The sequence below is a fragment of the Eptesicus fuscus genome, chromosome 23 (assembly GCF_027574615.1).
Source record: "Eptesicus fuscus isolate TK198812 chromosome 23, DD_ASM_mEF_20220401, whole genome shotgun sequence".
Classification (NCBI taxonomy): domain Eukaryota; kingdom Metazoa; phylum Chordata; class Mammalia; order Chiroptera; family Vespertilionidae; genus Eptesicus; species Eptesicus fuscus.
The window spans coordinates 13,514,691-13,538,481 of NC_072495.1; the positions used below are offsets into that span (position 1 = coordinate 13,514,691).

Sequence of the window (23,791 nt, forward strand, 5' to 3'; positions counted from 1 at the left end):
CGCCGACCGGGGAGAGCCTGGGTGGCCTTTCTGGTTGGCGGCGGCGGCGGCTGGGCCGTGAGGGTCTCCCTATTGTGGTCGGGCTGCGGGCAGCTCGGGCAGGCCGCGGGCGCCATAGGTAGGTGCTGGGCGCGAAGGGCGCCCCGCGGGCCGGGCGGGCGCTGCGGCCTGCGCGAGGGTGCGCCCTTAACTCTCTCGGGCGGTGGGCCGCGGGCCGGGAGGCTCGGAGGGGCGGGGCGGGGCGGGGCGGGTGTGCGTGAGGCGGGCCTGGCCACGCGGAGTCTTGGCCTTTGTGAAGTATTAGGGACGAGGGCCTGGGAGAGCGTGGGGCTGGGTCCCGCACGGCGGGGGAGTGGGACGGTGAGTTTCTGCGGTTGGGGGGCGGGCCCCGGGACCAGGTGGCGCCGAGGTCGGTCGCTCTCCTCCCGGGTTAACAGTCCGAGTGTAAAGAAACCCCTCACCCTGTGGGCCCGAAGCCTTAGCATTGCTTTCAGGCGGGAAAGGTATGAACATGGTAGTGCTTGCTTAGGACCCTGCGGGAAATCTGAGAAGTCGCCCAAGTCTTTTTCTCCACTTAATACTCACGGATTGGGTATCACATAGATACTCTGGATGTGGTTTTATTATAACAATGATCGTGGTAGAAATGAATGTCAGGTGGCAACCTGTTGACAGTGATATCTGTCAAGTATCTCATGGACTTGGGTTGCTCATGGTAGGAATTTGATTTAACCGTTGTTGCATGCTTGCATGTACCTCGTTACCCGATGCTCGATGCTCGGCAGTCCAGTCTAGTGCTGGTGACTGGGAGGCCAACCACTAGGACGGGACCCGCCGTTTCCTGGCAGCAGAATGGACTTCTCCGTCACCGGGCTATGGGCAACCCCCTCACGGGCCTTCGCTCACCAGAGGGAGTGAATGGTCAGTCGGTGGTGCTGCCTGTGAGTACAGGATGAGGCCCATTGGAGGATGACAAAAGGAATGGATGAGGTCATACTGCTGCTGGGTTGGGCGGGAAGCCGCAGCAGGAGAGGCTTGACCTAAAGGCAGCAGCCACAGCATTGTAACTTACCACAGCTGTGCCTCCGTGCCAGCCCAGTAAGCGGAGGGTGCTGTCCAAGTGTGTTGGTTTTATCCCCGTGTCAGGTATTCGGGGAAGCCTGCTCTAAGTCTGCTGCTGGCTTACTGTCCACTTGGCAAGCACGATTTGCATGTGTTCAAGCAGCGGAAGCAGTGGTGAGGCCCGCGGCAGGATGAACCATCCTTTGAGTTCTCCATGGTCAGGCACTGTGTGGGACAGTTCCCCAATGTTGTTTTATAGTTTAACCATGGCCTTGCGGGTAGCAAACATCTGACTGGTTTGCCCAGTCATGGCCTGTTTTGTAGTTGCCCTCCCCTCCGTGGTGATCTCATCCAGCCTCCTGGCTTTAATGCCATCTCTCCTTGACATCTCCATCTCCAGCCCCAGCCTGCCATCTGAGCTGCAGCCTCAGCTTTCTGGCTGCCTCTTCCACATCTCTCTGTTACTTTGATGCTAAGTAGCCATGTGCAAACTTAAACACCCGATCTCTTTTTAAAAAAATATATATTTTATTGATTTTTCACAGAGAGGAAGGGAGAAGGATAGAGAGCTAGAAACATCGATCAGTTGCCTCCTGCACACCCCCCACTGGGGATATGCCCGCAACCAAAGTACATGCCTTTGACTGGAATTGAACCTGGGACCCTTCAGTCCGAAGGCTGATGCTCTATCCACTGAGCCAAACCAGTTAGGGCTAAACACCCGATCTTTACACCAAAACTCTCCTCATGCTGCCTTCACCACCTCAGTTCATGACAGCTCTGTTCTTGAGTTTGGAGCCACCTGGATTCTTCTCAGGCCTCCATACAACCTTCAGGACCATTTATTGTCACCTCCGGTTTAAGTCTGGTAATAAGCCTCTTAATTCTTCTTTTTGTTCTCACCCTTGCCCCTCTCCTCATGATTCTTTTACATTGCAAGATAACGTAAAACTGAGGCAGTTCAGATTGGAGCCAGCTTGTCTGGGTGGTAAAACAGCTCCGCCACTTTCTAGCTGTGTGACCTTGAGCAAGTTGCTTAACCTTTCTCAGTGCTGTGTGAGCACTGGTGAATATAAGTTCATGAGAGGCTTAGAAAAGGGTCCAGCTGAGAATTGGCTGCCACTGCTGTCCTTGGATCAGGTGACCTCACTGCTTGGACTTTCCTGTCCAGTGGCCCATCTCAAAGATAAGAGCCAGAGTCCTGGTCTTGCTTGCGCTCACAGACTTGGCCTCCTCTCATTTCCCCTCAGCACACTGCTCTCACCTGCTACACCACACTCCTACCCCAGGGCCTTGTTCTTTGTGTGCTTGGAATGTCCCCTCCTCACACTCCCACTACCCACCTGACACTCTCCTTCCCTTCAGATGGACAATGGCTGTGAGGTCTTTACTGTCCATTCTTTCTGAAGCTGCCTTCTCTTTCTCAATTCCTCGCTTTATTTTCTCTTGAGTACTTACCAGTTTTTCTTAGTTGTTACTTGACCATCTCCTGCTAAAACGTGAGCTCTGTGGGGCAGGGATTTTGTCTGTCTGGTGTCCTTAGCATCTAGGATAGTGTGTGTGCCACATTGAAGGTGTTCGGCAAACACTTGTTGAATGAGTAGTGAAAGCTTGCCGAGGGAAAGTAAGGAACTTGTTCAGAGCTGCCCCACTGTGGGGCTTTGCACCTTGAGCTGCTGCCTCCTTGGGCTGGGCAGGTTTTCCTGATATTCCAAGGAGCACACATTTTCTCTCCACAGCTCTCCAACCTCACCCTACGCACCTCTTCAAGGCCTCCTTCAGTTATTATCATTGTCATCTTGGCTTTGTGCTTCTACATGGCTGCTTCTTAGCCTTTTAATATGGTAGTAGGCATTCCCTCTCCTATAGCCATTTGTCCTCAATCCCCCCATCTCCTTATGTCTTCTTCATTTTAGTGTTTTTTTTTTCCCCCTCAAGAGTCACATTTGGCCCTAGCTCAAGTCTGGATCGAGACCTGCCAGGTTCTGAGGGGTTTGGTCCTGGTCTGATTTGTGTTCTGTAGCACTGGGCATGCTGACCTGCTTGTCCTTCTCTTAAAATGATCTTTCTTGGTTGCCAGGAAACTGGTCTTACTCTAATCAGTGTTCCTGGTGCCTCTGGTTGCAGCCTCCTCAGTGTTCACTTGCAGTTCAGTCTATCTGTCCTTATCTATGTGTTGCATTTCCTTCATCCTTAGCACCTTTGACAGACACACCTCTGGGGAGGTATTGTGTTAAATTACCATTGAAACCAGAACAGTAAGGACATCTTAGAATCTTGGAAATAGAGTGACAGCAATGGTGATCATTGCCCTTCCAGCTGTGTCCAGATGGTGGGAACTTTCCTTGTCTCTTTGGTAGTGCCTTTCTCAGAGTAGACAGCCAGTATTTGTTCAAAGACTTGATTAAACAAGTCTCTGGTGTTTATGTTGTGCCACCTTCAAAATACAACCACCATACTCAGTCCCTTCACCACAAACTTTTTAAACATGTGCTGTCTGCTGATTCCTGTCTATGCAACCAGTCATGCTGCCCTGTGCATATATAGGCATGCATATGCGTATCTGCACCCTGTGCATGGCATATTTATGTGTGTGACTGTCTGCACGGTGTATGCGCCTGCATGTGCTTTGCTCTGATGCTCAGGCCTCCTGCAGACCTCTGGGTTTTGGATTGCCCCTCTGAGCTGCCTTCTCAGCCTTATACCAGTCCTTTTGTCATGCTTCCTCTGGAGTGAAGCGTCTCAGAGCTGCGTCCTCAACCTTGTTCTTGGTCTGTGTTCCCTCTCTGGGCAGCCTTTCTTCTGTGGCTTTGACGACTACCACCTCTCGAATGTTCTGGCCCGTATTCTCAGGACCAGTTAGTTCCAGAGCGGTGACCTCAGCACCTGTTGGACAGGGCTCCTGCCCGAATGCTGAAATACATGCGTCCCTCCAGGGAAAGCCTCATTTGCTTTCACTTCCCTCTTGTTTGTGCTCTCCACTTCTACCCAGTCAGCAGAGTGGTTAGTATGGTGTCTTCACTGTTCCTGAAGGCTCCTGTTCTTCTTTCACGCCTTGGCCCTCTGGCCTAGAGGACTCCTACCCCTTGGGCACAGGGACTGTGCCTGGTGCAGTGGTTAGTCTCTTTTCTCAAATAAGGATTAAACTGTGGCATGAGAGTCAACTCACCCTGTGTGGCTCCTCATTGCCCTCAGGATGGAGCCAGGCTCCAGATGGTACCTAGAACTCCCTGTGCCTTGGCTCCAGCTGTCTCCTGCAGCTGCCCCACCAACCCTGGCCTGGCTCCCTTCCCACAGCCACCACCCCTTCCTCTACTGGGAACAGAACCACGCCACCTCTGGCGACTTCAGCACGCTGCATCACTGTCCCGGTCCACGTGCCACCTTGTGGGCCCAGGAGAGCCCTGGGGTTCCAGGGTAGCAGAGCGCCCGGCCGTACCTCTGAGGCCCTAGTGCTGCAGAGTTGAGCTGAGGGTCTCGCGCTCACCCTCTGACTGACCCAGCCCTAGCAGGTGAGTAGATTGATGTTGCTCTGAAGGCCGGAGGGAGGCCACACACCTTATGTGTGCTCTGGAAAGGGCAGCCTTACACCACGTGCTTGCTTACCTAATAAACTGAGTTAGTAGAATGCTGCGGTGCAGTTTAGTGTAGATATTTTTTTTTAATCCTTTTGAGCCTTAAGATTAAATACTGTTTTTATGCTTCTGAAATAGGAACTGCAGTGGACAATTAATAAAATATTTAACTTTGGGCTTACTATCATTTAGGTTATAAAGAAATAAAGTAAAGGTAGTTTGTTTTAAAGCTTAAAAGGTTCTCTTAGGCAGTATTTTTTTTTTTTGCTATACTGTTAAAAGCACTTGACTCTTGGTACCAGGGAAGCGGAAGGTTTCTGTCATTTGTGACGATGTTTTTAAATCTCTTTGCAGGTAGAAGAAGAAAGGTGCCACTTCGGCATGAAGACAGACTCGCTTAGTCGTCAGTCATTTAAGCTGAGTGCATTGTGATTTCCAATAATTGAGGCAGTGGTTCTAAAAGCTGTCTACATTAATGAAAAGAGCAATGTGGCCAGCTTGACTAAGCCGCCAGTGTGTGCAGCGCGGGCAGGACGGCACCGGGTCTCGACGGACTTGTGCATGTTAGCAGTATAGATTTATGTAAGGTTTTTAAAAACTGGTCTTTTAACATAGTCTTAAACACTTTTACTATGGAGACATATGAGAGTCCCTCTCCTCTCCCGCGTGAGCCCGCAGGAGAAGTGGTGATGGAGAAACGTGCTTGCCCCCTCCAAGCGCTGCCCCGTGAACAGTCTCCACCACCTCCCCTGCAAACGTCCAGTGATGCAGAGGTAATGGACGTTGGCTCTGGTGGTGATGGACAGGCCGAACCCCCTGCTGAGGACCCACTCAACTTCTACGGAGCTTCTCTTCTCTCCAAAGGATCCTTCTCTAAAGCCCGTCTCCTCATAGACCCGAACTGTAGTGGCTACAGCCCGCGCACCGCCCGGCACGCACCTGCGGTCCGGAAGTTCTCCCCTGACCTTAAGTTGCTTAAGGATGTAAAGATTAGTGTGAGCTTTACCGAGAGCTGCAGGAGTAAGGACAGGAAGGTGCTGTACACAGGAGTGGAGCGCGACGCTCGCGCCGAGTGCAGTCTGGCCCTTAGCCCTGTCAGTGGAGACATGCATGCTTGTCCCTTTGGCGGGAGTGTTGGTAATGGGGTAGGCATAGGGGGTGAGAGTGCTGATAAGAAGGATGAGGAGAATGATCTGGATCAGGAAAAGAGAGTGGAGTATGCAGTGCTCGATGAGTTAGAAGATTTTACTGACAATTTGGAGCTAGATGAAGAAGGAGCAGGCGGGTTCACGGCTAAAGCAATCGTGCAAAGAGACAGAGTGGATGAAGAGGCCTTGAATTTCTCCTACGAGGTATGTCGGTGACCTCTCCTTTGGAGTCCTCTTAACAAAACCCAAAGAGAGGTGTTTGGGAACAGCAGCATCTTTTGTAAGCTGATGTTGCAGAGGAAATAAAGTTCATATGAGGTGGAAAAGGGGTAGCTATAAAGAGTGCACATTTTTAAACTAATGAAAAGTTTGGCTGACACGTCAGCCTTTTACCAACCTGAGTTGGAAAGTGCTGCTGAGATGTGCTCCCTGATGGTGTGTGTGCCTGGACCAAGCCTTTTGGCTTCAGTTTTGTTTTGTTTTTTGTCCCGTTTGTTTTTCAGATGATCATGCACCATAAAGGCACATCTAGGTCCCATCGAGAGTGCCTCATTTCTGTGTCCGTTCTCACTAGTGTTGTTAAACTTGCCTGTGGTACAGGACTGTAGGTGCCGGGGCTGTAGTGTCTGAACAGTATGTTTTGCAGGATGATTTTGACAACGACGTTGATGCTCTGTTGGAAGAGGGCCTTTGTGCTCCCAAAAAGAGGAGAGTGGATGAGAAATATGGAGGAGACAGCGACCATCCATCGGATGGAGAGACAAGTGTGCAGCCAATGATGACCAAGATTAAAACAGTGCTCAAAAGTAAGTTGGGTAAAAAGTAGTGAGTGAGTGCAGGGCAGCGGAAGAGCAGGTTTGAGAGGTTTTTGGATACCAGATGACAGTCTCGGCACGCTTTTGAGGGCAAGATAATCATGTCTGATGAAGGGGAAACAGACAAGAAACAAGGACGCACCCAGAAGCACTACCACCCAGGTGCAGATCGTGGTGTGTGCTGTGGAAACCACAGAGAAGCTAGTGTCTTGCAGAGGAACTGGGAAGGGACTTCTGATGGGGTGGGGAGTGGACCCCTGAGGAGGGGACATTGGTGTGTTCTGGGAGATGACAAGACAGGCAACCAGTGTGTGTGGAGGTCGAGGCCAGAGGTGGGTGCTCAGCATGGTGGTAGGTGAAAGTCAAGGTCCAAGTTCTAGACTCTGTTGCTCTCGGGAGTAGTCATTAGAAACAAGCAGGTGTTCAAAACAAAACAAAACAAAACATGGTAGAATAAATCTTATTGTGGCATAATTGCTCTCAGTAAAAATGCTAAATCTAATTTGTGGGTTTTTTTGTTGTTGTTTATATTTAATTCTCATCCTAGGATATTTTTTCCATAATTTTTCAGAGAGAATAGAAAGGGAGGGAGGGGGGAAGAGAGAGTGAGAAACATCAATATGAGAGAGACACATCCGCTGGTTGCCTCCTGCACTCGCCCGGACATGGGGTGAGGAGCAAACCTGAAACCCAGGTATGAGCCCTCGACCCTTGGTGTGCGAGATGATGCTCTAACCACTGAGATACCCTGGCCACGGCTGGTTTTTTTCTCCTTTAGAAATATGTTATATTTTTAAAGGTTAAAAGGATGCTGATAACTTGGAAAAAAAGGATCTTCGTAGCTGGAGGGAGAAAAAAAGCAGACAGATATTGTTACACAGTTTTTATCTAAAAGTACAGCTCCTGTGGCTGCAGCATGGCACGTGTATTTCAGATAGGCAGGGTGGGAGCTCCTGGTGTACAGGTGGAGCTGTTCTAAAGGTGCAGGCAGTAGGATTTACACTTGGATTTGAGGACAGGGTGGAGAGCAGTAGGGAGACGTCCAGAGTTTTGTTCGCGCAGCTGCTTTGCCAATGCAGTGCCAGTCTGAGAGGAGTCTGTCAGTTTCTGTCCTGACGGCACCTCTGAGTGTTCAGGTGGAGATGTAGGGCTGGGCATTTGGACAGCAGAGGGGCGGAAGAGATGCATGGGGACTCAGGTGGGCAGACAGGTGACACCTTAGTCTGAGGTGCATGGTACACAAGGTGATGAGGTGTGATGGGAGGAAATTGAGGGGTAGGTTGTATGCAGTCTCCTCTGGCTATGTAGTGGATGTGTCAGTGGTGGGCAGGTGTGTGTCTGCCCATGTTGACTAGTAGTTGGAATAGGTTAGGTTCACTGATTGCAGACGGAGATGAACTTGGGTGTCAGCTTCTGAGAATGGGTTGAGGGGCAGTGTTCACCTTGGTGCCTCTGGCAGGTTTGCTTTGTGCTCTTTCTGTGGCTTCAGCAGCCTCATTCTGAGCAGGTAAAGTTGTGTCCGTCCTGAGCAGTGCACAGGCCAGCAGTATGCCTGGCCACTCTACCTACCTGCTGGGGCACTGGCTTTCCCTCTGCATTCTTCTCCACCTGGCAGCCTGGCTGGCAGTGGTGCCTCCCGCCCAGGAGTTGTAGCTTGCTCCTCCTGCTTACAGACTGCATATGAGCAGCATGTGAGCTCTCAGACAGCCGGTGCAACTTTATGACCACTCATTGTTATACATGAGTGGCCTGGATGCACCTGTGGTCCCATAGTGTGCTTGGTTTGTATTTCATTTGATGTAAGGCAGCTCTTTGGCCTGGCTCACCAGGGAGAGTGCCTGATAGGGTTTGTGCACTTCTGACCTGCAATACTCCCTTCCAGGGGCTATCCTGACACCAGCTGTCCAGGAGGTGCTGGGAGGTGCCAAGCAACAGACAGGGCTGGGATAGGCTCTGTCTGGAGATGGGGCACTTCCCTACTTGCTTAGTTCTAGAGGTTCTTTTCAATATTTGGTCCATTTTACTGTTTTTACCTGCCTTATGTCATAATTAAAAAAAAAATCCCAACAGTTTTTGTGTTTTTCAAGTGATTGTAGGATATTCTTCTATGCAGGTCGTGGCCGCCCACCTACAGAACCATTGCCTGATGGGTGGATCATGACATTCCATAACTCCGGAGTCCCCGTGTACCTACACAGAGAGTCTCGGGTGGTCACCTGGTCCAGGCCGTACTTCTTGGGAACGGGAAGCATACGGGTATGGGATGCATCAGTCCTGAATTTAGTCTTGCAAATTCGCAGATAATAATGTGCACACATTGCATCATAGCCAAGCTGAGGCAGGTGAAAGACATCGGAATTCACACTTTTGGAGTCATCCTTATAATCTATTACAATTTTACTATCCACAGAAACATGATCCTCCTCTGAGTAGCATCCCCTGTCTGCATTACAAGAAAATGAAGGACAACGAGGAAAGGGAGCAAAACAGTGAGCTTCCCCCTAGTGGGGAGGTGTCCCCTGTCAAGCCCCTCAGTCGATCTGCAGAGCTGGAGTTTCCCCTGGAAGAGCCTGACTCCATGGGGGCCGACACGGGGCCCCCAGATGAGAAGGACCCATTGGGGGCTGAGGCTGCCCCTGGGGCCCTGGGGCAGGTGAAGGCCAAAGTTGAGGTGTGCAAAGACGAATCAGTTGGTAAGTTTCCAGAGTGAATTCTTTCCGTTTTGCTGCCTTGTACTATCTGCAGGGATGCCACTACATTCCGTGGAGTCCCCTTCCTTCTGCTGAAGACCATCTGTTCTTAGTTATGTCTGTGAGGAAGGGACTGCTGGGGACCTCTGTCTACCCACAACATGGCTGGAAAGGCCCATCTCCCTGTTCTTTGGAGAACCTGCCTAGGGCCCACTCCAGGCCCCTGCTCCTGGGCTCTGTGGGGCCCATGTGGCCAATGCTCTCATGGCTTTGGCTGTTAGTGCAGGCTGACCTTTTTCTCTAGTCATTTTATGTTCTTTCCTGAAGTTTTGCTTTTTTTAGTAGGATGTATTCGATGTGGCGTTTTGATTTATCTTTTATGTACTCAGAACTGGCTGCTTCAATCCACGGACCCATTGTTGGGAAACTGTCACTATTCTGTGGGCATTTCACACTTAAATCCTGCAATTGTGGGGGTGTGTTGGTGTTTTTCACTATCTCTTCTGTCTTTTAGCTTAGTTTCACCCATTCAAATTTTAACATTTTAATTAAAACAAATTTTTATTATTACTTTTTAAAAGATACATTTTTACTAGAGGCCTGGTGCACAAAATTCATGTACTCGGGAGAGGGGAGGGGTCCCTCAGCCTGGCCTGTGCCCTCTTGTAGTCCGAGCACTCGGGGGATCTCTGACTGACAGCTTAGGCTCACGGGAGAGGCGCTCTCCCTGTGGGAGTGCACTGACCACCAAGGGGCAGCTCCTGCGTTGAGCTTCTGCCCTCTGGTGGTCAGTGTGCGTCATAGTGACTGGTCGTTCTGCCGTTCAGTTGATTTGAGTATTAGCCTTTTATTATTTTGGATTAATTTCAGAGAGGGAGAGATAGAAACATCAATGATGAGAGAGAATCATTGCTCTGTTGCCTCTTGAAGGCCCCACACGGATGGAGCCCGAAACCTGGGCATGTACCCCAACCAGGAATTGAACCATGACCTCCTGGTTCATAGGTCAATGCTTAACCACTGAGCAACACCTGTTGGACTTTTATTATTACTTTTAATCCTCACCTGAGGACATGCTTAGAGAGAGAAGGTGGGGAGGGAGGGAGAGAAACATCAATTGGTACGTGCCCTGACTGGGGTTTGAACCCACAACCCTTTGATGCACAGGACAACACTCAACCAAGTGAGCCACTTGAGCTGGGCTACCCATTCAAGTCTTAGTTGTCTCTTTAGTCATGGCAAACTGTTTAGCCCACCTGCTGAATTTTTTTTTTTGATGTATTTATTTTTTATTTTTATTGATTTCAGAGAGGAAGGGAGTGGGAGAGAGAGAAACATCAATGATAAGAGAAAATCATTGATCAGCTGCCTCCTGCACTTGCCCTACTGGGGATTGTGCCTGCAACCCAGGCATGTGCCCTTGACTGGAATCGAACCTGGGACCTTTTAGTCTGCAGGCTGACGCTCTACCTACTGTACAAAATCAGTTAGGGCTTTTGATGTTTTTTGAATTGATTTCAGAGAGAGGAAAGGAGAGGGAGAAAGGGATAGAAATATCAATGATGAGGGAGAATCATTGATTGGCTGCCTCCTGCATGCCCCCTACTGGGGATTGAACCCACAACCCAGGCATGTGCCCTGACTTGGAATTGAACCATGACCTGGTTCATGGGTCGACGCTCAACCACTGAGCCACACTGGTTGGGTTGAATCTTTTTTCAAAGAGGACTTTGCCTTTTTAGGATTTCTGATTGTGTGTATTGCTGCCTGGCTTGTCTCATAACTATTCCATGTAAGGAGCCTTAGAAGAGCTAGGGAGATGGCTTCTGGGGGATGGGGGAGAAACGGCATGCTGGTTAGAGCCTTGGACATCTGGGGAAAGGCAGAGTCTCAGTGGTCCCCGGGTTCCCCCGATGGATGGATCTCAGTCTCCCCTCAACCTGTCTGTCTGGTGTTGCCTTCCTCCCTCATGCAAGCCGGCTTCCTTTGTCTTCTGTGGGCGTGTCAAGGCTTTTCTCTGGGACCTAGCTGGAAGGGAGCTCTCCCTTTGAGACAGTGTTTTATTTTTTTTGTACTATCTTTTATGCACGTGTAAATGATTGTGTTTCTGTTTTTCTAAAACACCTCCCTCCCACTTCTAACCTCATTCTCCTGTGAGAGGGGACCACTGGTACTTCCAGACTCACTTCTCTGCATTCGTATGCAAAGAAGTACTAGTTTCAGTTTATAATTAAGTAGGTGCAAGTATGTTTTTTGTAGCCTTTTGTTTTAAAAATCTACATCTCAGTGTACATCTCAATCTTCCTACACGGAACCCCTCTCTCCACCTTCTGCTGGCATTGCTCTTAGGTCTGGGCATGAGCCATGGTATACTTGAGTGCTAGGAGGTAGGTAAGGAAACTATTGAGGCTGCTGGGAACCTCTAGGAAGTCCAGGGGAGAAGGGGATAATAGTAGGTGTAACAATAAAAGTGGGAGGCCCCTGGAAACTTCATTGAATGGTGCGGGGGTGGGTGGGGGGTGGGTGGGTAGAGTACTCAGCTGTGGCAAGGCACCTGCATGAGCTGTGGGGCTGAGCCAGGGACCAACTGGGGAGAGGCATGTTGAGTATCCAGACCTAAGCTGCCTGGGTGTGTGACTGAATCTGGAGGCTGCCAGCGTGGCTGGAGGGGAGAGCAAGCAAGATGGGTGGTGGGTGCCAGGCTCCCCTGCCTGCTGTTGGCAGTTAGGTACCTGTTTTGATGGGCTCTGAAGGCCATCTGATTTTTTTTAAAGCTTTCTTTTTTTTAAATCCTTGTTCTTACTCCAAATTAACTAAAAGAACATCCCAGGAGTTTGTTCATAAGGACCTTTCAGAATAATTTGAGCTGGCTGCGTGAAGGGACCCCATTCTTTGCTTTCCATGCCCTTCAAAAGGAACACGGAAAGAGCAGTGGGTATTGCATGGTGGGACCTGTCTGGTGGGACAGCCCATCACTGTCCAGTTCACTGGACAGAGGAAACGACTTACATTGAACATTAGTAATATGGTTCGCTGGTAAATCTTATATAGATCTTGAAGAATTTCGGAGCTACCTGGAGAAGCGTTTTGACTTTGAGCAAGTTACTGTGAAGAAATTCAGAACTTGGGCCGAGCGGCGGCAGTTTAACCGAGAAATGAAACGGAAACAGGCGGAGTCTGAGAGGCCCATCCTGCCGGCCAATCAGAAGCTCATTACTCTATCTGTGCAAGATGCACCCACCAAGAAAGGTGAGTGGGGCTTGTAAATTGTAACATAGGCAGACTGGTTATATTGTTATTTTTCATTTGATGTTCTTAAAATGTATACCTTGTGTGTGAGTTGCATTTTAATTGAAAGCTTATGTTTACCCTATGAATGCAGAATTCCAACACATTCATGGCAGTGAGCCTCTAATTGAATGACTTGGTAACTTGGATGGTGCCAGGTTCCGAGTGCTAGCTTGTAGTAGGGTCCTCACACTGTTGTTGAGATGGTCCTTCTTGTCACAGAATTTGTCATTAACCCCAATGGGAAATCCGAGGTCTGCATCCTGCACGAGTACATGCAGCGTGTCCTCAAGGTCCGCCCGGTTTATAATTTCTTTGAATGTGGTAAGTTTGACCTTCCTCGTCTCAGTACTGAAGTCACACACCTCACTTTGGTCATGGCTGGGGAGATGGGAACTGGCTGTTAGTTGGGATAGAAATGAAAGGGAAGGACAAGGAGAAGGGTATTGCAGATAGGCAGTTCATTTTTATGGGAATGTGTCCAGACTAAGGGTTACTGTCTCTGCTTCCCCTTTTATTGTTCACACTCCACCCTCCCTCTTCTTCCTTTGTTCCTTGCTTGTTGAGGAAGGCCTCCCACTGTCTCCAGGCTCCCCGAGGTGGATGAAGGAGCTTCAGGCCTGCCCTTCCTATTAGCTGTCTCCTGTCCATCCTTGTCACGTCCTTGAAAACCAATTTTTCTTCCCCTTGGAAGCCAGAACCTAGGAATTACTCATTGCTTTTCATGTTTCTGTGGCTCACTACATCTGTGCATCCCTGCCCCTCACAGTACTCAGTCTTTCACAGACATTGGTCCCTGTTCCTCGTGGTTCTGCCTCTGACCTCCAGCTCACTATCCCGTGGTTCCCCTTCCTTGAAATTTTCCTGGTGTGTTCTCTGCCTGCTGACCATCTCAGCCCCATCTCATGCCTCAGGGAGTCCTCAGGTCTCTGTCTTCCAGCAGCAGTCTTGGCCCCATCTTGTCTGCTGGTGTGAGCACATTGTGTGTGTGTGTGTGTGTGTGTGTGTTTGTGTGCGTGTGCACGCTGGCTTTTAATGTCTTGGCAAGTGTGTTTTAAAACAGTAATTTTAATTTTAAGAGAATCCAAGTGAGCCTTTTGGCGCCTCGGTGACCATTGATGGTGTGACCTATGGATCTGGAACTGCAAGCAGCAAAAAACTTGCGAAGAATAAAGCTGGTAATGTGCCTGCTTAGATGTCAGAGCCCCATGCTACCCACTGTGTTTGCTCCTCCTCTTGGTTGGGGAGGGCTGAGCAACAGGGGTGGGAGTGGTGTGGTTGGGGAAAATCCATTTTATTTCTGTAATTATCTATTTTGATTTTTAAAAAATATGCGCTCATTGGGAAAGATTCAGACATAGAAAGTAAAACCTGAGAAATAAAAGTAGAAAGTCCCTTCTTAACTCGTTGGCAGCCAGGCTGAAATCTCCCACCCTTTTCCTCCCTACTCACAGAGCTGACTGGGCTGCACTAGGCACATGCTGTAGGGTGGGTTTGTATTTAAATGGAGCAAAATGTGGGCATGCTAGGAAATGAGAAACAGGTGAGTCAGCATGCTATTGGCATTCTCTTTGAGTGGTTTTGACATTTGTGAGGACGATTTCCTGAGTCCTTCAAACTGCACATTTGGGTCTGCCACTCACTGAACACAGTAGATCCAGGGGAAAGCTTTTTTTCTGGTTAAAACCCATTGCTCTTTTTGACCGTGTATGTGCTGTTCACTTTTGTGCTCAGCACTAGTAGTTGTTGGCATTCTTTTCCAGAAGCCATTTGCCCCAGCTCAGGGCTATTTGGCCTCTTAGGAGTGGCCCACATTGCAGGGTAGGTGTTGGTGCACCCCAGACTCTGGTACCCAATGGCCGATTCTTGAGGTTTCTACCATTCCCATTGTCTTCTAGAGCAGCTCTGCCCTTCACAGAATGTGACGTATGTCAGTTTTGTTCAAGTCTCACTAGGTCTTGGGTCAGTTTAAGTGTTTTGGCTCATGAGACTTAGCGTTTCCCTTGGTGTTGCTTTCTTTCGATGGTGTATGCTGAATACAATTGGAATAATACATTACTGTCTGTCCTTCCTCTGTGAGGCTGTGCTGGGCTCATACAGTGCGCCCCGTTCTCTAGGAAGGCCTGTTGTCCATTTTTGAGAAATTCTGTCAAAAGACTTTTTCTTTTTTTAAATCCTCAACCAAGGATATTTTCCCATTGATTTTAGAGAGAACGGAAGAAAGATGGAAAGACAGAGAGAACTATCCATGTGAGAGAAACACATGGATTGGTTGCCTCCTGTACGAGCCCTTGGGTTGATGCTCAACCACTAAGCCATACCGGCTGGGCCCAAAAGACTTTTTCAGCTCAACAGGCTGGGTGTTACCGAAGTCATGGAGCAGTTAACATAGAGCAGGGTCCAGCATGGGGGGTGGAGACATTATGGTGGCAGGACCCTGCTGCACTCCTCCCCATGAGCAGGGACCCACTTTTTCTGCCCAGACTCTAGCTTCTCTTTAGACAGCTGCACTTGGATATCTTGCTAGTACTATAACCCTACAGGACCAGACTGTCACACATCCCTCCCCCCTCCCTCAGTGCCCCACATTCCCATGCCATTGGTGAGTGGCAGCCTTGCTCACTTGGCACCTATGCTCAACATGGAGTCATCCCTGTGCTCTGTCCTGCAGACGGTTTTTCCAGAAAATCCATCTGGTCTGGCTGCTTCTCCCTGCCACACACATGTAGCTTACTCAGTTTGCAGTTCTCCCTACTTGGTCCAGGTTTTGCTGAGCCATTTGCCTCCATGTCACACGAATCCTTTGACATGCACATCTCTCCCTAACCTGCTACAAGTGCCTCAGGGCCAAATTGCCTCTGTCACCGCCTGCTTTTCTTAGGATGTGCTCTTTTCCACCCTCTGCTGTCTCTGTCTCTAAAAGTACTGCTGCTCCCTAGGGCCCTTGCTCCCCTGAGTCGTGGGGTCCCTGGTCCTGCAGAGGAGCCAGTGTGAAGCTTGCTCTGCAGTTGGAAAGCAGGCTGGGCCTAAACCCTCATCCTCAAGATTTTTCTTTTCACAGCTCGAGCTACGCTGGAAATCCTCATCCCTGATTTTGTTAAACAGACTTCTGAGGAGAAGCCCAAAGACAGTGAAGAGCTTGAGGTGAGTGTCATGACTGCCCTGTTTGGAACTGCAGTTCTCAACTCAGCCTGCCCTGTCAGTGCAGGGTGTGCTCAATGATTTAATCATTCAAGGTGATACTGTTTGTTTATATTTTATAAAAGGGGAAACTTGCTTATCTTTGTGCAAGCACAGGAAAGAAATGTCATTTTTGTCCCCTGTGTCTTGTAATTGGTAGCAGGAAGTTGCTTGTGAGCAATAAATGTATTTGGAAGTAAATCAGCTCTCTCCTTATAGTAGATCTGTGGTGGGAATGAACCTTTGAGGCAGGGTCTACAAAAGTTAAATTAGTCTTATATTAAGAACCATGTAAAACTACTTGTGAACTTTTTTTTGGTAAATCTGTTAATGTGATTTGTAACAAGGGCTTTTCAAACTCTGAAGAGTTTGAAGCTAACAACTTTATTGATATATAATTTATATGCCATGAATTTTATCCTTTTAAACTACAGTTCAGTGCTTTTTTTATATAATCATCACAACAACCTAACCTTAAAATTTTTTAGCAATGATTCCCAATTCTCCCCATTCCCTAGCCCTCAACACTAATTAAAAGCCACTAATATACTTGCTGTCTCTGGATTTGCCAGTTGCTATCTCTGGATTTGCCAATTCTGTACATTTTCATAGGAATGAAATCACATATGCGGTCCGTTGTGACTGGCTTCTTTCACTTAACATGCTGTGTTACTTGTGGATCTTATTAGATTGAGAATGTTTACTTCTACTCCTGGCTTGCTAAGAGTTTTTGCCAGGAATAGAAGTTGGATTTTCTCAGATAGTTTTTCTGTATCTATTGAGATGATTGTGTGTGTTTTGTCTTTTACTTTAATAATATGGTGATGTATTACATTGATATTTGAATGTGTTTTTTTTTAAGCTGTTATATTTTATTTATTTTTAAACATCCAGACATGCCCCAACAGGGGATTAAACCTGCAACCAGGTATGTGCCCTAATTGGGAACTGAACCGGCAACCTTTTGTTGCACAGGACAGTGCTCATCCAACTGAGCCACTCCGGCTGGGCTGTTTTTTAAAAAATATATTTTATTGATTTTTTACAGAGAGGAAGGGAGAGGGATAGAGAGCTAGAAACATCAATGAGAGAGAAACATCGATCAGCTGTCTCCTGCACATCCCCCACTGGAGATGTGCCCGCAACCAAGGTACATGCCTTTGACCAGAATCGAACCTGGGACCTTTCAGTCTGAAGGCTGATGCTCTATCCACTGAGCCAAACCGGTTTCGGCTGGGCTGATTTTTGAATGTTAAACCAACTTTGCATTCCTGGGATAAATCCCACTGGTCATGATGTATCTTTTTTTGTTGTTAATCCTCATCTGAGGATATTTTTTCCATTGATTTTTTTAGAGAGATTAGAAGGGAAGTGGGGACAGGGGAGGTGGAGGGAGAGAAACATCGATGTGGGAGAGACACATTGACAGGTTGCTTCCCTAATATGCTCCAACTAGGGGCAGGAACGAACCTGCAACCAGGTACGTGTCCTTGACGGGAAATTGAACCCATGACCCTTTGTTGCACTGGTCAACACTCTAACCAGTGAGCAACACCAGCCAGGGCAATGTATAATTACCATATTTTTATGTATCGCTGGATTTGGCTTGCTAGTATTTTATTGAGGACTTTTTGTAGCTATATTTATTTAGAAGGGATACTGATCTGTAGTTTTCCTGTATGTTTTTGTCTAGTATTGGTATGGGGTAATACTGGCCTCAAAGAATGAATTAGAAAGTGTTCCTCTTCCATTGTGTGGAATAGTTTGTAAAGGATTGGTATTAACTTTTTAAACATTTGAGAGAATTTACCTGTGAAACCACTGGGGCCTAGACTTTTCTTTGAAGTTATTTAATTACTAGTTCAATCTTTTTACTTGTTATACATCTATTCAGGTTTTTTTATTCTTTCTTGAGCTAGTTTTGGGACATTGTATCTTTCTGGAAATTTTTAAATTTGATGTAGGTTATGTAACTCATTGATATTTCTTTTTCTTGCCTTATTATTTTGGCTATAATTTTGAGTACAGTGCTGATAGCAGTAGGGAGTGTGGACACCCTTGTCTTGTACCTGATCTTAGGGGAACCTCTTGCCAATGAGTATGATGTTAGCTGTCAGGTCATTTCATCAGATCAAGGAAGGTCTCTTCTATTTCTTCTTTGTTGAGTGTTTTTATCATGAAAGGGTGTTGGATTTTGTCAAATCTCCTTTCTGTATTTGTTAACATTATCATAAGGTTTTTCTTTGTTAATATAGTGGACTATGTTAACTGATTGATTTTTTAAAAAATGCATTCCTGGGCCCAGGCTTGTGTGGCTCAGTTGGTTGGAGCATTGTTTCATGCACCAAGGGGCCGCAGGTTTGATTCCCCGTCAGGTCACATATCCAGGTTGGGATGCATGAGGGAGGCAGTCGATTGTTGTTTTTCTCTTCTCTCTCTAGAATCAAAGGAAAAAGCGTGTCCTTGGGTGAGATTTAAAATTTAAAAATGCATTCCTATGATAAGTCCTACTTGGGTGTGATATACATTTTTTTTATGTTAATGATTTCAATTTGCTAATACCGTTTAGGATTTTTACACCTGGTTTGTGAGGGATTTCAGTTTAATTTCTGGTACGTTCATGATCTGGTGTTAATATCAGGGTACTACTGCTCAGCATCATAAAGTGAGTTGGCAATTGTTCCCTCCTCAGATTTTTTGAAAGAATCTCTATAGAATCAGTGTCATTTTTTCCTCTTAAATGTTTGGTAGTCATCACTAATGAAGCCATCTGCACCTGGAGTTTTCTTCGAGGAAAAGTTTTTAGCTACAAATTCAATTTCTGAAATAGAATTAGGGCAGCAGTTGTTTTTTTTAGGGCAGCAATTTTCAAACAGTATGCTGCAAGAATTTTTAAAACATGCAGTACCTGATTATTTAGTCAGGGGCACTGACTTCTTTTCCCATAGATTGTCAAATAAAAAAATGACAACAGCCATACAACAATACAACAATCACCCTCCAGTGTGAATGAATTAAAATCATACTTTTTTTTTAAAATTTGGCAAAAAATATATTTTTGGAGTGCCACAGAATTTTAGTCATTAGCTTATGTATTCCATGAGATGAAAAAGGTTGAAAATCGCTGGAATAGGGCAATGCAGGTAGTTTGCATTTTTCAGGGATTGGTCTGTTTTATCTAAATTTTTAAACTTATGGGTCTTGGGTTATCTGTGGTGTTCTTGGGTTCTCATGGTTCTTCACTGTCCGTTGGGCCAGTACCTGGGCTCTTGCTCTTCTCATTGGGTCACTTCTGCCCTTTGCCTTTGCTTTCTTGAGTTGGAGTACCTACACTCCCCTGGCAGGTTAACCATCAGTAACATGTGGCCATGGCTACTTGGTAATTGGGGTGTTGACCTTTGGCAGAGGCTGTTGGGTATTTTGGGGCTTCTTAGCGTGGGCTTGCGTGTGTGTGTGTGTGTGTGTGTGTGTGTGTGTGTGTGTGTGTTGGCTTTAGCTCTGTCAGGAGGAACCTGGAGCTGTAGGGTTTGTAAGTTCTCCGCCTGCTCAGCCTCATTACAGGTCCATAGCCCAGGTGCTGACTACTGGTTAGAAAGTTAGTCCTCACAGGCTGAATGAGAAAACCAGACATTGCTGATGTGTTGGCTGCCTGACCAGCCATTAAGGATGGCCCCAGAGCCTTACATCTTGGTGAGTAACTTTTCCTGGAAACTGATCCACAATGATATGGGCACTTGAGATGGAGGCGTCTTGTGGGGACCTGTGAGAAAACAAGCAGCCAGATGATAGCAAGAGGATTTCCTGTTCACAGAATCAACAATACTCTTCAGAAACAGTGCCTTCCTTTCCTCTACTCAGTCACAGTGAGCCTGTGTCCTCACTGAAGGAAGTGGAGGTAGAGGAACCCCACCTCCTTGCTCAGAGCAGAGGGGAGGGAGATGGAGAGAACGCCACGTGGAGATGGGAGTTCTGCTTCCACAAGCCACCAGAAGCTGGGAAAGTCAAGGCTGGCTCTGCCTTGGGAGGCTTCAGAAGGAGCAGGGCCTGCTGACACCTTGACTTCCGGCCTCCAGAAGTGAGAGAAAGTTAATTTCTGTTGTTTTAAGCCACCCAGTTTGTGGTACTTGGTTATGGCAGCCCCAGGAGACTGACACAGCCCCCACTGGGGCAGTGAGCCTTGCTCCTGAGTGGCATCCATTCACGGGGCGGCTCCTGTCTCTGTTGTGCAGAACTTTCCTTTTTTCCTTGATTGGTTAAGTGGTTTCTTGTTAACCCTTCTTTAACCTTTCTATTCTTTGGTCGCAGTGATCACTTTACAATCCAGGACGACATTTGTGCTTATGACTAGAGCCCGACCTGGCACTTGGTAGCCTTCGGGGAGAATTAGAGTGTAGCTTTTGCTTTGCTTACCTTCTCTTTTCTATAATCTCACTTATGATGATGTTCAAGTTTTTCTCCAAAGGTTATTTATCTTTAGATTTCAGACTAATTATGTGAAGTCTGAAGATTCAGGTTCAGAAAAGGCTATGTGGGCTGGCTAGCTATGTAGCCAGGTTCTCACTGCACCAGGGTCTTTCACCCCACCCATGCCCTCTCTCCAGCCTGGTGTAGGGCAGCTACTCGTCCTTGTCTCAAGAGGGCCGGCTGGGCAGTGAAGTGGGGGGTGCGAGGTGCTCTGTGAGGTAATAAGGAGGACAGTAAGCCTCTGGGGGAAGCAGACAGCATGGGGAGCAGCTCTGCCAGGCCAGTACTTAGGAGTGGCTGCTTTGTTTTGTAGTATTTTAACCACATCAGTATCGAGGACTCGCGGGTCTACGAGTTGACCAGCAAGGCCGGACTGTTGTCTCCCTATCAGATCCTCCACGAGTGCCTTAAAAGGTAGGGTGGGAGTTTCCCGTCCTAAGTCTGGTCGGGGGCTTCTGTTTGGGTGCCCAACATCCTTACTGGCTGTTGATCCTGACTCAGAAAGCATTGCTAAAGCCCGAGAGCCTGTTCCCTGCGTGCACAGAAGCTTCTGCCTGGCGGTCCATCAGAGAGCCCATGGGATCAGGTTGGGTGTACTTGGAGAACCTCACTCTCCAGCTGAGAAGCAGTTTTGGGAAAAGGGTTGGCATTGTCTTGAGAGAGCCCTTAACTTTCTGGAAGCAACTGTTTCCTCCTCCTCAGCTGATGTCACCTGTTGTCTTTGTTTTTTCCTTAGAAACCATGGAATGGGTGACACATCCATCAAGTTTGAAGTGGTTCCTGGTAAAAACCAGAAGAGTGAATATGTCATGGCGTGCGGCAAGCACACAGTGCGCGGCTGGTGTAAGGACCCCCTCTTCTCCTCCTTGCCACCCACCATGCTGGCACATGACCACTGGGGGATGTTGCCTTGCTGCCACCCCGACCTGTGGTCTCTCTGGGAGTTTGAGCTCCTTTGCCTTGGTCCCCAGTCACTGCCCTACTGTTGCTCCCGAGCTCCAGCTGTGGAAACTGGCTGCCTCCAGTTTTGTCCACCAGCATCTCACGTCAACATCTCGAACACAGTCAGCCCGAGGCTCGACTTTGGTAGTCCTGTCTGTGCTGTCTCTGTCCTCTCTCCTGGGCTAGGACTGGTCATTCTGGTTAGGCCATGTGTTCCCCTCTTGCCATCTCTGCCCCCTACAGTTCTTGGTCCCTGTGGTCGATGCTGCTCAAACAGCAGCAGAGTCTCCACCCTGCTATGTTCTGCATTCCTGTGCTGGGTGTGTGCTGCCCCTCTGCCTTCTGGTCTGTGTGCACTACCTGTGCTCTTTACCTAATGTGAGTTTTGGAATGACTGCCTTTTAAAATATAACTTTATTTTAAAAGAAAAATTTGTGTTACTACTATATACACAAAACCAATGCTGTATAAATTAGAAGGTAGTGCACAAGTTGACCCTGGGAAAATTCAGAACCACGTTGAGACCTGGTGTGCCTTGTACTCCAGCAGACACCGGTCCCACTGAGAAGTGCTCCTAAGCAGGTGGGTGGAGCTTGAAATAGAAGAGGGATCCTGGTGCCAGGATTCTCTCCTCCAAGCTGGGAAGCCCTGTCTGAAAGTGTGGCTGGCCTGGGCCTTCGGGGAAAACCCTCCTCCTCTGCCTCCTCCAAGGAACCTGAGGCCACATGCTTCATGACACCTCATTGCTGCTTGATAGTGTGTCTGGAAATATGGGGTTGTGGTGGGAGGAAGGACTCTTGAACTGTGTGCTTGATCGTGTCCTGACCTAGAGCCTCTGATGGGCTGTTCTGTGAAGTGAGATGGGGAGGGTCCTGGTCTGGAATTTGTGAGGTGCTTGTGCTCAGCTTGGTTGGTGGAGCACTTCTCATCGACTTCCTGTAGAACGTGCTCTCAGCTCGCGGGGGCGGGGGGCGGGGGCAGATGAGCTCCTTTTTAGGCAAGGTGACTGTTACGGATAGCTGGATGTTTGTGACTCCCTCTCTGCGTATCCTTCCCCTCTTCACAGGTAAAAATAAGAGAGTTGGGAAGCAGTTAGCCTCTCAGAAAATCCTTCAGCTCCTGCACCCACATGTCAAGAACTGGGGGTCTTTACTACGCATGTATGGCCGTGAAAGCAGCAAGATGGTCAAACAGGTAACGGGACTTTTCTCCCAACCTTGGAGTACATGCTTGGGGTCCCACTGTCACAGCTCTGCACTTGTTCATGGCTACCTTTCTTGGGTTCTCTGCTGGGCTTTTTCTGTGACTTTGTTGGGGTGGGTCATCCTGCCCAAGGGGACTGGGCCTGGCTCTGGCAGTGTGGGGAGGAGACTAGAGCAGCAGAAGTGCAGATGGTGAGTGCTGCCAGCCCTGAGACCTTAGTCTAGTGATGGGAGGCCTTATGCTAATTTGAGGCCACACAGTGGCTGAGGGAGAGTGAGCATGCAAGGGCAGCTCTCTTGGCTATGAACACAGTTACTGAGCTTTAATTCAACAGCCTGTGTGTCATTTGTTTCTGCTACTTTTGCCAAGATCTTGAGATTTAAACCAATACCTTTAGGTAGATCGCAGATAATTGGATGACAGATGCTTTGTTGGGTGGAGGGAAGTACTAGGAGGTGAGTGTTTACATTTTTAATTCCCCCCCTGATGTTTATAGAAACGCTCTGGGTTATCAGCACCCCAGTAAGTAGAGGGATGGTCAGTGTAGAGTTGGGAACTACAGGTCGTGACTCCAAAGATCATAAGGTAGACCCTCAGACCATCCCTGAAGATGCTCTTGCTCTGGGCATGATAGGCGGGGTGAGGGAGGTGAAGGGTCCCCAACTTGCTTAGAGGATCCCCAGGATATGTGTTTTTGAGAAAACTTGGATGCAGTGCACATGAAACTTACCTTGCCTTTTATATATGCCCGCCTTCTGTGTATCCTCTCGGGCTAAGGTTGAAGGAGTTTGGAAAGCCCACTTTGGCCCATGGGTGGGAACCTTTCCTAAGCTGGAGGGCGAGGGGTCAAGCCTGGGAACAGCCCAGCATGCGGCTTTTGGAAGACAGGTGGGGTCTGGCACCCCAGATACAGTAGTTGTCCTGAGAGATGGAGGGGCTTAGGACAGTTGGATCTTGCACTGAAAGTCTAGGGCATGCAGAGAGCTCAGTGGCTGGGGCTGATGGCCTCCCAGCCTAGGTACCACTTCAGTCAGAGTGTTCTGGGCACAGCAAGTCTGGCTGATTGCTGTATCTAAGGCAGTGTCTAGCTTCCTTGGGTCTGGACAGGGGTAGAAACAGCTGTGTACCAAGGTGCTTTTTTCCCAGAGCAGGTTGTGGCTCTCTGTCCACTGAGGATGGGGCAGTGGGGGGCAGCACAATGTTCTCTGCACAGGTTGAGGGTGGGGCAGCTGGTGTGGGATCCAGGGCAGACCTGAGATGGAGGCACTGTGCTCCCCAGGAGACCTCAGACAAGAGTGTGATCGAGCTGCAGCAGTATGCCAAGAAGAACAAGCCGAACCTGCACATCCTGAGCAAGCTGCAAGAGGAGATGAAGAGGCTCGCCGAGGAGAGGGTGAGCACAGGCCATGGCTCCTCCATCCCCT

At 48.3% G+C, this 23,791-nt stretch overlaps 1 protein-coding gene across 5 annotated transcripts in view; it reads left to right on the forward strand.

Annotated features, from left to right (window-relative positions):
- The window catches only part of DGCR8 (DGCR8 microprocessor complex subunit), a 26,492-nt gene continuing 2,701 nt past the window's right edge, over positions 1-23,791 (forward strand). Inside the window, exons 1-14 of one of the 5 annotated variants that reach the window (XM_028146992.2) lie at positions 2-118; positions 4,360-4,574; positions 4,992-5,989; positions 6,432-6,591; positions 8,714-8,856; positions 9,011-9,293; positions 12,342-12,539; positions 12,801-12,902; positions 13,658-13,756; positions 15,640-15,722; positions 20,536-20,636; positions 20,959-21,065; positions 22,231-22,358; positions 23,647-23,760. In XM_028146992.2, coding sequence (XP_028002793.1) covers positions 5,270-5,989; positions 6,432-6,591; positions 8,714-8,856; positions 9,011-9,293; positions 12,342-12,539; positions 12,801-12,902; positions 13,658-13,756; positions 15,640-15,722; positions 20,536-20,636; positions 20,959-21,065; positions 22,231-22,358; positions 23,647-23,760 — 2,238 coding nt within the window. In that variant the 5' untranslated portion in view covers positions 2-118; positions 4,360-4,574; positions 4,992-5,269. Of the gene's footprint in view, positions 119-1,847; positions 1,931-3,803; positions 4,575-4,991; positions 5,990-6,431; positions 6,592-8,713; positions 8,857-9,010; positions 9,294-12,341; positions 12,540-12,800; positions 12,903-13,657; positions 13,757-15,639; positions 15,723-20,535; positions 20,637-20,958; positions 21,066-22,230; positions 22,359-23,646; positions 23,761-23,791 lie in introns of those variants that run through there. The other 4 variants (XM_054712826.1, XM_028146997.2, XM_008142595.3 and 1 more) reach the window with 4 other exon arrangements.